Source organism: Ictidomys tridecemlineatus, chromosome 6, assembly GCF_052094955.1.
Source record: "Ictidomys tridecemlineatus isolate mIctTri1 chromosome 6, mIctTri1.hap1, whole genome shotgun sequence".
NCBI classification, from domain to species: domain Eukaryota; kingdom Metazoa; phylum Chordata; class Mammalia; order Rodentia; family Sciuridae; genus Ictidomys; species Ictidomys tridecemlineatus.
In genome coordinates, this window is record NC_135482.1 from 96,888,761 (window position 1) to 96,903,915 (window position 15,155).

The window sequence follows — 15,155 nt, forward strand, 5'->3', positions numbered from 1 at the left end:
CAGCCTCAGTTCAAAGATAGCTCTCATAAAATCAATTGTACTAGATTTATTCATTCAGAGTTTACTGGCTCTTATTCATTATTTAACTTTTAAAAACTACTGCTGTTTTCTCAGCTCTCAGTATGATAGAACTAACCTGAAAAAGGGAAGATAGTAGAAATTACAAAGGCATAAGGAAGATCCAATATTCTCAGCAGAAAGGAACCATTGGCAAACCACTCTGAAGGCATAAAATAAGAAAATTTAAAATTACATGCAGAATATTTTTATTAATGAAGTTCAAAATGGGACTATTATGGAACGTAAGAAAAAGTAAACTATGTTTAAGAAGACGGCAGACATAACATGTTAGTGAACATTTCTAGTAGATTATTATTTGTAAAATTTTTAAGCTCTAAATAATTACTCTATGAAGCAGATTATAAAGTTTAAATATCTTAAGTATATACACATATGCACAGTATAGTAATGCTAGCTGGGTATCTATAATGAAACTGCTGCCAAATATTTCCTGTTGGTTTCTGTGTGTAAAGGGCTGTCCTTGATACTAGCAGAAACATTTAACTGACAAAGTATCTTACCTTAAACATAACATTTTGATGAATATCTGAAATAACATAAAGATCAACATAAAGTGTGCAGCAATATAGTACAATAATTAAAACTTCCACCCCATGTTACAGAGTAGAAAAACATGTTTTGTTCTAGCCATTCATTTAGTGTGCACTATTTACTACAATATACAGTGAACAATGCACAATGAAAAAAACTGTCCCATCATACTCTGTAGTTTGAAAAATCTTTAGTCTTTTCTATTATAAAAGAAGTTCCAGGCACCAACAAAAAAAACATGGGAAGAAACAAAAGAAGTCCCAATGAGAAGAGGACATTAAGACACTTGACATTAAAAAAATGAAAATAATTATCGGTCTCTGGGAATGAGACAGGGCAAAGAATAGCAGGATTTCTTTGTTTGTTTTTTGGGGTGTATGTGTGTGTTAAGATATGTTGAGAGAGGAGACATGTTTCTTTCTTTTTTTATTTTTTATTTTTTTATTTTTGGTACTAGGGATTGAACTCAGGGGCACTCGACCACTGAGCCCCAGCCCCAGCCCTATTTTGTATTTTATTTAGTGACAGGGTCTCACAGAGTTGCTTAGCACCTCGATTTTGCTGAAGCTGGCTTTGAACTCATGACCCTCCTGCCTCAGCCTCCCAAGTTGCGGGAGTGTGCCACATTTCCTGGCGTGTGCCACCTCGCCTGGTGAGACATGTTTCTTATACATTTGCCTGTTTCTCTTGTCCCCTTCTCAGGTACAATATTATGAAGTCCTGTTGGCGTTGGAGTGAGGACAGTCGTCCCTTACCCAGAGAGCTGCGCTTTCGCCTAGAAGGTGCTGCTAGAACTGCTGATGACAAGGCTGTTCTACAAGTACCAGAGTTGATGGTGCCTGAACTATATGCATCTGTGGCTGGTATCAGTATAGAAAGCCTTTCCTACAGCTACAGCATCCTTTGACGGCTTCCAGCTGGATACATTTATATGTGATTCTATTTTCTTGAAACCAATTCCTCCAAGAACACTCTAGTGGGAAAAGAAGATAAAGGACATAGATCCTAGTTATTTCCGTACATATTTTGTTAGAAATGTGAAGTGATGCTGGTTGATGCTCTTCACACCACATACCCTTGAACTGAGAAATACTGTCAGTCTCATTTTTTTCTATCTCAGTCCTAAAAACCCTGGGTAGAAGTGGAGAATGTGTCAGTGCAAAGGAGGCTTGAAAAATCTGCAACTCAAAAAAACAAAAAACTTCAGTGTTTGTTGGGGTATAGCACAAATAAGCTAGTCCTTCTCATCCTAGGCTTGCTTACTCCTTAACAATATTTTTATCTATACTATTACAAGGTTCAAAGAAACTAGGAATGAAATGAAGAAATAGAAATCTAATAAAGGAGGTGATGAGGAGATTTAAGATTTTTATTTGCTCAAGAGTATAGCTGTGGACCAAAATCTCCTTCAAAGGGAAGTGTGAGGGGACATAAAATTTCCTACTCCTGGTCCTTACATGCAGGGTTGAAGAACTTTGAAGGAAAGCTTCTGAGTTCTCCTTGAGTATAGATATAAGCAAAATAGTCCCTTTTTTATATAATTCTGAATCAAGTGAACCCTGTTTGGGTACTACTTTTGATCAGAAGCTGGAGGAGTTGTTCTATGATTAAGAACATCCAACAAGTATTGTTCATCAGGTTTATTTTCCATTCTCCACAAGACTAAGGACAGTAAACCTAGAAAATCAAAGTGAGATGAATGATGATAATGTTGTGTGTGTGTGTGTGTGTGTGTGTGTGTGTGTGTGTGTGTGTAATAACAAAGGTAGAAACCAAGCAAGCAGTCTTAGTACCTCAGATGGTCATTAAAAAGGGCTAGTCAAGAATGTGATCTGATATAGGATGGTTAACTTTTAATTTTCAAGATCCATTGATTTACTGTGAAACTTATTTTATTAAATTAATATTTATTGAGTGGAAGTAGGCTTTTCTGATATATAACTACCAAATTTTCTAAAATAGGGAAGATAGAAGCAAATAACTGGAAATTCATGTTAATAAGAAAATTTAAATGACAGCCTACAATGTCAGAAAAAAAATTTTTTTGCATGTAAAATGGAAAGACTATATCACTGCATTGTGATGAGGATCAATAAGTATTTGTACAGTATCTGGTATATAATATGTGCTTAATAAATATAGTTTCCTTTATTTTGCCTTTCCTAACCTAGGAACTTTCATATTTTTTTTAACCTAAAATCTACTGTGGCCAAGAAGAGAACCTCAATCTGTGATACTGCAGAGCAGGACATGCCTAAAGATAATGGCATGATATACTTGTACCATGTACACACCACATGGTTAAAAACAAGAAGTCAGGCTGGGGATGTGGCTCAAGCAGTAACGTGCTCGCCTGGCATGCGCGGGGCTCTGGGTTTGATCCTCAGCACCACATTAAAAAAAAAAAAAAGTTGTGTCCACCGAAAACTAAAACATAAATATTAAAAAATTCTATCTTTTCTCTCTCTAAAAAAAACAAAAACAAGAAGTCATCACTTTTATCTTAAAATTTTTTACATGACTGTAGAGTATATTTTCAAATGTTATACATATACAGAATGAATATAACTTATTCCAGTTAGGATCCCATTATTGTGGTTGCACATGGCATGGAGTTACTTTGGTTGTATATTCATATATGCAGATAGGAAATATATGTCCAATTCATTATATTGTCTTTCCTTATTTTCATCCTTCCTCCCTTCCCTTAATTCCCCTTGTCTAGTCCAACGAACTTCTAATCAAGAAGTCATCACTTTTATTTGAGCTTTTGGGTGGTGATAGTAATCCTCTAGTATTTCAGAATAATGAAAATATTTCAATGATATTCTGTTGAACTTGGTGATCTGTGACTTTAAAATCTGAGTACCCTAGTAAGGAAATCTAATTGCTGTAGGAAAGATAATTGGCAGTTGAAAATATTGTAGAAAATGGAATCCTGATAGAATTGTAATGCATCATCTAAATGAAGAATGACTATTGCCCTTGTTGGAATACCATAGTGAGTAGAGAGGTGTTAGAGTCTGTAAACAAGTCAAAATAACACCTGGCATTTTGCCAGGGGAATGTTAGCGTTAGCAAATAAGTCTGGATGGTGCCTGGCAAAATGCCAGAGGGAGTGGTTTGAGAAGTAACAAAAGCGATCCATTAAGTGTGGAGATTCCTTATTGGTTGACTGATGTATCTAGTTTAATGCTAATTAAGATAAGCTGTGCAAAATGTATAAATACCTCTGTTGTTCTACAATAAACCGCTTCCACTCCTGCTGTATCAACATACACAAGTTGTTCCCCCCACCCCCCTTTATTTTGCTCCAGCTGCGCTGGGGCAGAGAGGATTTAAATAGGTAGTAAATGGCAGTAGGGAGAAAGGAGGTGGAGTGGCTTCATACTCAATGGTAAAACCATGTGGAATACTGTTTTTGACTTTTAGTTGTTCATTTAAATCAAACTGACAAAAGTATTTATTCTATTATTAAAAAATATTAATCCTTGCTGTAACAGACAGTGGGCTAGGTGTTAGATGAAAAAAACAGCTTTTGGTTACAGTTTACAAGTAAGAGACATTATATATTTAGTTAAGTGGGTATCTGCTAATTACAAATTAGGTGCTATGAAGAAAAAGTATGGGACAAGAGAAGGGAGTATAAAGTAAAGATCTCCTTTGAAGAAATAATATTTAAACTGAGACCTCAGGTTTGGGTAGGAAAGCCAGAAAAAAGAGAAGAACTTTTCATGAATGGAATTATATGTATGAAAATTCTGAGGCAATAAATTTAGTTTATTTAAGGAATTGCAAGGACATACATGGGGCTACAGCTTGTGTGTTAAAGGGAAAATAGCATATAATAAAAGATATTGCTTTTTTTCTTATGACATGTTTTGGTAATTGTTTCGGTCGAAGGTAAAGAAGCAGACAATTGGTATTTCTTTAAAATATTTATTTTTAGTTTTAGGTGGACACAACATCTTTATTTTATTTTTATGTGGTCCTGAGGATCAAACCCAGTGCCTCATGCATGCTAGGCAAGCACTCTACCACTGAACCACAATTTCAGCCCAACAATTGGTATTTTAAATGTTGACCTCCAAATTGTTTTTTTTTTTTTTTTTTGATACAGACCTAGAAAACTGACTAGAGTGATTTTGGCTCTAAGAAAACTGGGAATTTCTTTCAGTTGTTTGGGTTTTTTTCAAAACAAATATTATATTTCTGAGATTATATTTTTGGTATCTTTGATCTATCAGCCAAAGTAATCATGGAATTAAAATATTTACCATATAACCAAGTTGAATCCATATATAGATTTTTATTGTTTCGATTGCCCCCTCCTCCAGCCTTATTTTTCCAACCTATGCTTTATGATTAAAAAAATTCCAGTAGTTAGGAACTGAGCAAACATACACCTAGATATACTGTCTAATGGAAATGTATCACGCTCATGCAGAACAGTAGTGGCTTTTATGCAACAATCAGGCATCCTATTAAAATTGATGAATAGTGATGTTTTCAACCATCTTAAGATAAAAAGTAAATTAACTGAATTTTCTTAATCTTGTTATAATTTTGAAAAGATTTCTTTTTTGCTTTACTATACTTATTTAAATAAAAACAAGTGGCAAATACAATGGAAGGCTCATAAGATAGCCTATTATTCTTTTTTTCTAGAGAGAGAGAAAGAGAGAGAGAGAGAATTTTTTAATATTTATTTTTCAGTTTTCAGCGGACACAACATCCTTGTTTGTACGTGGTGCTGAGGATTGAATCCGGTCCGCATGCATACCAGGCAAGCGCGCTACCGCTTGAGCCACATCCCCAGCCCCTATTATTCTTAATTTAATGGTTTTTATTTGTTTTGGGCATAAGTTAGAGGTTATCTTGTTTAAGCATATAATACTGTTATAGGTTACCAAAAATTCCTAGTTTTATTAATGGAATTAAGTACATATCATCATGTCATGATAATCTAGAAAAAGCATCTAGTGTTTAACATGAACATATCTGATAAACAATGGAATAGGAAGTTTGGCATTTCTACATGATGATGATTCTCTTATTTAAAAATAATACCATTAAATGGTATAAAGACAGATATGGCTAAAATCCATATGGAAGTCTGTTACAGAAAAGAGAAGAGAAAGGTGAGTGGATGGAATTAAGTACTGATGCAAAATACTTCACTACAGCCTCTCTTTTAAAAACACTCTCATATATTCTTTTAGGGCACATACTACCCTTATTCTTTTTCTTTGATGATGCTGGGGATGGAACTCAGGGTCTGAAGCAAGCTAGGCAAGTGCTCTACTACTTAACTGTAATTGTAGCTCTCTTATTCTTGATTTAGTACTCTGATCTATTAACTGAGATAGCCCTAGACAACTCCTGTAAATACTTAAAGTGAATCAAAAGCACTGAAAACACACACACACACACACACACATACACACAAACATGAGATAATTATCTCTAGTGTTTATCTCAATACAATTAGAATATGCTTCTGAAAATTGGTAGTTGGACTGGTTTGATCATTTTAAATAGAGAAGCAAAAAAGGAAAAAAAGAGGCAGGTCAGAGGAGGCATAAAGAGATCATAGAAAAAGACAATTTTAGATGTAAGAAAAATCAACAGAACATTTTAAAGATTAAATTGACAATTGTAAGAAAGAAACATCTCTGATCATAACCCCCTCACTTGATGCATTACCACAAAGTTGGAAGTAATAAACTTAAAAATTCTAGTGGGAAATCATTATTTTATCAACAAATACTGTATATTTGAGTAAACCATTAAGTCTTAATTTCAGTTGGAGTTGGGAATGTTTCTTTCTTATGTACTTCAAAACTATTTCACAAGATGCTTTGAAGTTGACTACCATTTGTGTTAGCAAAGGCAGAAACAGGATTTTAAAAAAAAATATTTATTTTTTAGTTATAGTTGGACATAATACCTTTGTTTTACTTATTCATTTTTATGTTGTGCTGAGGATCGAACCCAAGGCCTTGCACATGCTAGGTGAGCACTCTACTACTGAGCCACAACACCAGCCCAGAAATAGGATTTTGCTTTCAAATAAGCAGATGAAACATTTATTTTTTTATAAACTGGTGATAAGAATACCTGTACTCTAATTTGGAGCCAATAGCAATTTTGATTGAAAAAAGCTCACAAAATATTTTAACTATTTCTAGGCCAACTAAAAGTGTATGAAGAGCTTCTTATGTAACTGTGCTAACTGTAACATGGTAGCCACTAGCCATATGTGGTTATTTAAACATGCTAATGTAAATTTATCAAAGTTAATAATTCAGTTCCTTACTCACACTAGCTACATTTTAAGTACTCAGTATCTATACAGAATATTTCTATATCACTGTTGTATGCCCTCTCAGATCATAAAAAACAAATGCTTTATTGCTTTGTAATATTTATCACAAGAGGTATCTATTTTAGTACATTTTAGGCTTAAAATATGAAGAGTTAATATAGTTTCATATTTCATTTTAAAAACAGGCAGGATTTTTTTTAAAGAGAGAGAATTTTTAATATTTATTTTTTAGTTTTCGGCGGACACAACATCTTTGTTTATAGGTGGTGCTGAGGATCGGACTTGGGCCGCAGCACGCCAGGGGAGCGTGCTACCCCTTGAGCCACATCCCCAGCCCCAAACAGGCAGGATTATAGAGAACTAGTCTAAACTTTTTAGGGGATAAAGACAGTAACTGGTCCCCTTACAAAGATCTTAAAACTTTGTGCATCCTATGGGTTGGGGTTGTGGCTCAGTGGTAGGGCACTCACCTAGCCCATGTGAGGCCCTGGGTTTGCTCCTCAGCACCACATAAAAATAAATAAAGATTGAGTTCAACTACAACTAAAAAATAAATATTTAAAAAAAAAACTTTATGCATCCTATAACCTCTATTTCATAGCCTCAAATTCTGGTGTTTATAGATCTATTTAGGTAGACATGAAGATGAACCTGGGTACACATGCCAAAACCTGAAGGAAATACATTAGAAAATCTAAGATATTCAATGAGGCTTTTCACAGAATTCAACCAAATGGATTATAACTGATATTTTCAAAGATACTGTGGAATTTTGTGCTCAAATTTCTGTGAATTATTTTTATGGTAAATGCTGTCCATTTCATACCATGTTTCCTGGGATCTTCCAGTTTTGAAAAACAAAAACCCCAAATCCCAGGACATTCCTCAGTCCTGGGCAAATGGTCACCCTACTAGTAAGGCATATGCTTTATTTTTCTTATGTTTTAAGGACTGAACACTTTCTTATATTAATACACTCACATAACCTGCCCAACCTACCTTTCTAGTTAGTTCCCTAACTACATTTCATTTATTGGCTTTCTCTAAACATGTACTTTTATAATACTATACATTTGCTTAGGCCAGGCCTGAAATACTTTTCCAGATGACTGAACATACACACAACTTATCAAGGCCCAATTCAAATAACACTTCCCTACATAAGCTTTCTTTGATAACTTCCTATTTTATAAACTTCAAACTCTAATAAAAGGCACCTTCTTTCTGTTGTAATATACCAGCATGTTTTATACATATTCTTCATAACAGCAATTGCTCCTTTGTACTGTTTGCTTTACATGTTTGCTTTCTTGCAGGTGTAAATGCCTCTACCTTTTTATTACTAGTGTTCATTTCTGGTACATAAAGAATACTTGCTAAAACTACACAAAGTTCAAAGCTTACTTTGTCAAGTATCTCATTTGATTTCAACAGTTTTATGAGCTTGGCAAAGCTGATTGCTATTCATTTGGTTGATGATCAAACAAGCTTAGAGATAGTACTGAATTGTACAAGGTTAGGTAGTGACAATGTTGGGACTGAATTCTACATCTTCTGACAACAATTTTCTACCAAATTCCACTGAAGATTGTCAGACACCAGACAGGATTACTCTCTGTTGGTAACAGAGGGATGATCAATAATATTTGAAGAGAAGATTAAGTGTAAATGTTCACTGTCTTTTCCTATTCCTCAAAACCAACCCACACTGGAGCATTCTTTCATTTCCCCAATTTAACTATACCTGGCAAGAAATGTGGACAAAACCATTATTTGCCCTTAGATCAAACTGCCAAAATTTCACAGGCCACCACAAATGAAACCTTATTGAAAGAATTAAATATCTCAAAAGTTCTATTAAAGACTGGTTCTGTCACTTTACTTCTGGAATGTATTTTCACTCATCTCACCAATTATAGGAAAATAAAGTCACACTCACTTCACAGGATGCCACAAAGGTCGTGAGACCCAAAAAGTAAAAGGCTCTTGGAAAGCTTATTTTAAGATCACAGAAGCCACACCCATAACGGAGGAAGCCTTAAGAATTAGAAGGGCCGAAAAATAAAATCGATTCCACAAACCTTGCTTATAAGTCCATAAAAAAGCTATTACATTTTAACACTTCTGTTCTTTGTTAATGTAATGTACTCTACTTCGTTTAGAAAAGAACGCGTTTCGATTTTCGTAAACCGAAGGGCTAGCAGCTGCTAAGCTCCCTCCAGCGCTGGAGAGCCTCTCACGCTAGGGGTTTCTTTCAAGCTTTTCTCCCGGAGTTCCGGAGGCGGAAGAGACGCGGCTGCAGTGACGCACTTATCTGTGCGACTGACGTCACTGACAAGCGCCAGGCGGCACGCTGGCCAAGCTTTCGGCGGGCTTCCGGGAGACCAAAATGTCTATGGCTAGTGATTTCTACCTGCGCTACTACGTAGGGCACAAGGGCAAGTTTGGACACGAGTTTCTAGAGTTCGAGTTTCGGCCGGACGGTGAGCAGTGGACGGGGTCAATGGTGGGAAAGGGGAATCTGGATGAGAGGCGGACGAGGAGGCGAGGCGGGTAGAGTGAGCGAACCTCGGGCATGAATGGGATACAATGGCCACTACTCCTGGCGAAGAAAAAAAATAAAGTGTGTGTGTGTGTGTGTGTGTGTGTGTGTGTGTGTGTGTGTGTGTGTTGCTTAAGGCTATAGAAGGCCTAAGTTGTTTTGTGAATAAAAGAGAATTAATTGCTGTAAATTAATTCAGAAAAGCAGACGATGCCACATATTGAAAAGTTGAACCTACATTAGTTCTAATCCTACAGTCCGCGCACTAAAAGGGACTTCAGAAGCCATATCGTTATCAACCTAAAAGTTTTAACATTGTTAAGAAAACTGGCCTCAAGTGTTGTTCCAAGGTTGCATAAAAGGGGACTACTTATTCATTCAGGCGGTGTGTATTAAGGTCTTTATAGAGGAGCCCATCATATAAACAAATGGACGTGTTTCAAGTACTTAAATACAGTTTTTCACCATGCATATGCATTAAGAATACCAAAAATGTAGAGAGGGGTGGGATAGGGAGAAGTTAGGTCTACCGGAGGGAGTGAGAAAAAACTTTAAATGATAGACAACGTGAGATGAGTTTTGGAATAAGAGATTTTCTTGGCTTCTGAGGGGAGGAAAAAAAATCCGACTGGGAGAGTAGCATTAGCCTGTAGTGTACAGCAGTACTGTCTTTGATATTTAAAGAATGTTACTGTATATTGAACTCCGTCTACCTGCAATAGGACAGTTCAGCTGCGTGGATTTTTATTGACACCATATAGCTTGTCCAAATAACTTTTAGCTAGGCACATAAGTTAATCACCCTAGTATTATCAGGGAAATTTCATGTTAAAACAGTGATTCTCATTCATTTAGTCTGCCACCACATCGCTTCACTTACTTAACATTAGTTATGATAATGAGTCATGAAAATTGCAGTTCCCAGATAGTACATCTCTTTAGGTTAACCTGTCATTGTAGAGGATCAGGATCACATCATAGCTGTGCTTGGGCAACTGAGTCGCCTTGTGGGATTGTGTGCAGTAGCCAGTAAAAAAGTTGTGATGGATTACAGTTAAATATACACCAGCTGATAAACTGATCAGTTTTATTGAGGAACAGCACATAGTTCATGTGCATCTTATTTACAATTCTCTCTCTTTTTTTTTTTTTTTGTTACCAGGAATTGAACCTTGGGGGTGCTTAACCACTGAGCCATTGCCTTCTTTATTTTTTATTTTAAGATAAGGTCCAAGTTGATGAGGTGGCTTTGAACTTGGATCCTCCTTTCTCAGTCTCCTAAGCCTCTGGGATTATAGGAGAGAGCTAGCACGCCCAGCCCCTATTCATATTCTAAAATAATTACTAAAAATATGTACACATTAATTGGAAGGAAAATAATTAAAAGAGAACACTTTAGTGGATAAGAAAAAGCATTAAAGAAAGTAGATTTAGATCTTAATCTTGCGTGACCCTGGTCAACTTACTTTGCTCAACTATGAATAGGTGAGAGAATAAAACCAACTTTATTGTTTTATGCATTTAAATTTTCTGGGCAAAGTACTTAGAACCAAAACAGATACATTAAACTTTAAAGGAAATGTTCCTTTTTCAGATTCTTTTTCTAGTTCATGATATGGCTTTAAATAGGCCTTAAAAGTGACCTATCATATATTAAAGGCACAGAATATTTTAAAATTTGGCTACCTGTAAGTATTTATTATTATGACTAGCATGGATCTTACACTATGAGGGAGGAAATAGTAGTAAAATTGATAGTATAAAATGGTCTTTACCTTCAAAATCACAGTGTTATTTTTTAATTTTCTATTTTTTAGTATTGTTTGCTATTATACATTGAATTTTTTTCTATTCCCCACAGGAAAGCTTAGATATGCCAACAATAGCAATTACAAAAATGATGTCATGATCAGGAAAGAGGTAAGATTTTCAAATGTCTTAATTTTTTTTTACTTTTGGTCCATTTTCCTCTTTGTTGAATTTATAAAAGTTAATCTAAGACTGTGTTTTAAGGAAAAAGGCAATTTATAGTTTGAAAAATTTCCATTTCAATTAGATATGATTGTAAACAAAAGTAATCTCAATAATGAGATATTTGAATCTATCATTTAAGTCATTTTACAGTTAACTTTGTCTCTTTACTCTGTTCATTATTTAAAATAAATAGTCATGATGTAAACATAGTCTGAAAAGAGTTCAGAGTACTAACAGTGATGTAGAATTGGATTTGTCTTTTTATCTCTTAGATATTGTGTTGTCACCATTTACCATTCAGAGGTACTTGACCCTGTGTTACAAAGGAAGAATATAGGATTTTAAAGGGGCCTGTGATAGGAAGACGTAAATATTAAAAGAAAGGACAAGAGAGTAAAGAAAAAAATAATATTCTTGAGAAGAGTAAATGTTTGTCATCCTGTTATTTTGGAATCACAATTAAATTTTTCTGTGGTGTTCTAATTGAAAATTCAGAATTTGTAACTCTTTTTAAATTTCCTGTTGAATTATGAAAAGATATAGTTGGACATTGTGAAATTTTATTATAATTTATTTTCAGGCATATGTACATAAGAGTGTAATGGAAGAACTGAAGAGAATTATTGATGACAGTGAAATTACAAAAGAAGATGATGCCCTGTGGCCTCCCCCTGACAGGGTTGGACGACAGGTTAGTATTTAGTGATTCTTCACATACATAAATGTTAAGTTTTGTTAATGATTGTTTTCTCTTATTTTTATAATGGTTACTTGTTGATTCTTTGGTTTTCCACTTAAGTAGGCATCTGGTAAATAGTCTACTTTTATTTCACTTAGCTTCATTTTCTCTGTTATTTCCTTGTGGTAAAGGAGTCAGCACATAGTTCTAAATTTAGATAACTTTCTGAATAGTATTTTCCATAGCCACTCCAACCACAGTTATGATGCTTTCATTCTGTTGTTAATGGTTTCTACTATATTTACTTATTAGAAATAAGTACAAGTTGTATTTGTGGAATTTGAGACTTAGGATTCTCACGACTATATAAAATTCACTTTCTTCAGATTTATAACTTTAAGAGTTGTTATTTGTACCTTTATGCTCTAGAAAAAGATTTGATGGATTTCTTTGTTCAAACGGACCATTGTATTTGCCTCTGATATTCCCTTCATAATAATTGATGTTTGTCAAGGGCGTCTGAAGAACTCTTAAAGGTGTTATTTCACTCTGTAAAAGGATTTGCTTTCTGGATTAAGTCTTTTCAACTTTTGGAAAATTGGATACTACCCATGAAAGGAAGAAACATTCTATTTCACTTTTGTGTATTCCTAAAGTTGTACTTTATGTCACCTTCTTTGACTAGAGGAACAGTGTGGAGAAATCAAACATGATGACTTAACTTAACTTAACTTAACTTAACTCTTCTATTTAAAGGAGCATTGTTTAGGAAAGTAAAGGTAATAGTCAACAGTTTATTTTATCCATTTTTATCACTTTTAAAGAGTAAATTTAGACTTTAGTTTGTTTTATGCATTTATACATGTGTACTACAAAACAGCAACATTAGCAACTAACATTTTTTATCTTTTAGATTCAGGGAGAGAACCTAGTTTTTCATCTGCCCACTTGAGCATGTATTCATGGGTTTTGGTTAGTGGGGAGGAGTAGACATACTCCAGAAACTACCTGTTGGATCCTTAGGTCAAAAATTTTGTGATAAATCTTCATTCTCATTTGGAATGTGCCATAAATTCTGCATAATTAGGTTTTCTAATTACATATATAACTAGAATTTCTTTAGTGACATCTGTTTGTTAATTTAACTTAAAAACTAGTTACAGAGAAGCCCCTTAATTATGAGTTTTAGATTTGCTGATAAGCAATATAGAGAAAAATTTATACACACTAGGAACCACTAACTATATTATATTGTATTTGTTTTACAAGTTCTTAATTTTAATTGGTGAATTCAGAAGAGTGTATTAGTCTTTAAGTCTTATAGTCAGTAGTATCACTTATTAGTGGTTATAAATCTTTTGTATGTTTTATGAATTTTATATATATAAATTATATATTTATAAAATAAGGCTAATAAGACCTACTTATAAGATTATTTTAGGGATTACAAAAAATGTAAAGTTCAAGCAGCAGGGCCTGAAACATATTAGGTACCAAAGTGGTAGCTATTATTAGTTTCATGTATTTTATTTGTAGAACCTTGTAGAAAGGGAAAATATATTTATAATGTTAAAAATGGGCTTACGCAATAATAAATGCTGGAGTGGGTATGGAGAAAAACGAACTTTTACACTGTTGCTGGGACTCTAAATTAGTATGACCAGTATGAAAAACAGTATGAAAGTTCCTCAAAAGTCTAGGAATGAAACCACCATATGACCCAGATATACCACTATTTATCCTAATATACCATTATTTATCCTAAAGAATAAAGGTTGGCATACTACAGAGATACATGCATGCCTGTTTATAGTAGCACAATTCACAATAGCTAAATTATGGAACTAGCTTAAGTGTCTGTCAGTGGATGAATGGAGAGAAAATGTGTTATTTAAACACAAAGAAGCTGTATTTAGTCATAAAGAAAAAAGAAAATATGTTGCAGGACAACGAATAGAACTTGAGACCATTATGTTAAGCAAAATAAGAAACTCAGAAGGTCAAAGTTTGCATGTTTTCTCATTTTTAGAAACTAGATAGGAAAAGAGAAAAGAAAGGTGTGTTGGAGTTTGTGTCTCATGAATATAGAAGAGAGATCAGTAGAGTAGAGGAAAGAGACCAGTGGGATGGAAGAAGAAAGGGAAAAGAAACCTAGGGAATGACTGTTGAGGGCCACAGCCCAGCCAGACTGCGGCAAATACAATTGGCCAAATTATATTGTTATGTTGTATCTGTGAATATGTAGCAGCAAATCCCACCATTATGTGCAACTATAATGCACTAATAAAAATAAAAAAAAGAGAAAAAATAAATGAGAAAAATAAAAATGTATTTAAGATTATATAATTATTTTTACTAAATATGCCCAGTTATATCTCTAGTGTTTACTAGCATTATAATAAACATTTCTGTGTTGATTTATTTTATAGTATCTTCTATAAGCAATTTTTGGTTTATTCTAAAATTGGAGATAGTGCTTGTAACTAGTCAGTTAGTGACTAGTCAGTGAGACTGTTAGTTTTAAGGACAGTGATGCCTGACAGATTTTCTTTTTTTCCCCCCTCTGTTCTGTTGAATGCTAGAAAACTTGTAGCTAAAAATGGGATCTTTTTGTAGCAAGAATTCAGATGTCTCTGGGATAGATCTTATATTAATTATAATTCTCTCTCTTTTTTTTTTTTTTTTTTTAGGAACTTGAAATTGTAATTGGAGATGAACACATTTCTTTTACCACATCAAAAATAGGTTCTCTTATTGATGTAAATCAGTCAAAGTGAGTATGTTAAAACATTTTGGCTAAATTAACATAAATTATTAAGTTTATCTAATAAATTATTAAAAAGGCTCATTTTACAACTATAGTCCATTTTCGAGCCAAGATTATTTCAGTAGTATCCTATCAGTTTATTATGCAGAGATAATTCTGATTTTTATGTCATTAAAGACTTGGTATCATATGTATCAAAGAAGTTAAGGTATTTCAGTGTCAAATATTAATCCTTAATCCAACATTATATAGT

At 34.1% G+C, this 15,155-nt stretch overlaps 2 protein-coding genes across 7 annotated transcripts in view; both read left to right on the forward strand.

Moving 5' to 3' along the window:
• Window positions 1–2,763, forward strand: part of Styk1 (serine/threonine/tyrosine kinase 1) — a 53,686-nt gene extending 50,923 nt beyond the window's left edge. For all 3 annotated transcript variants that reach the window (XM_078015244.1, XM_078015246.1, XM_078015245.1), the window contains exon 10: window positions 1,315–2,763. In XM_078015244.1, the coding sequence (XP_077871370.1) occupies window positions 1,315–1,519 (205 nt within the window). In that variant the 3' untranslated portion in view covers window positions 1,520–2,763. The remainder of the gene's footprint in view (window positions 1–1,314) is intronic.
• A 6,477-nt stretch (window positions 2,764–9,240) lies between these two features.
• Magohb (mago homolog B, exon junction complex subunit) overlaps window positions 9,241–15,155 on the forward strand; it is a 30,622-nt gene continuing 24,707 nt past the window's right edge. For 2 of the 4 annotated variants that reach the window (XM_040280981.2, XM_021721518.3), the window contains exons 1-4: window positions 9,241–9,423; window positions 11,344–11,402; window positions 12,037–12,147; window positions 14,826–14,908. In XM_040280981.2, coding sequence (XP_040136915.2) covers window positions 9,330–9,423; window positions 11,344–11,402; window positions 12,037–12,147; window positions 14,826–14,908 — 347 coding nt within the window. In that variant the 5' untranslated portion in view covers window positions 9,241–9,329. The remainder of the gene's footprint in view (window positions 9,424–11,343; window positions 11,403–12,036; window positions 12,148–14,825; window positions 14,909–15,155) is intronic. The other 2 variants (XM_013366347.4, XM_078015243.1) reach the window with 2 other exon arrangements.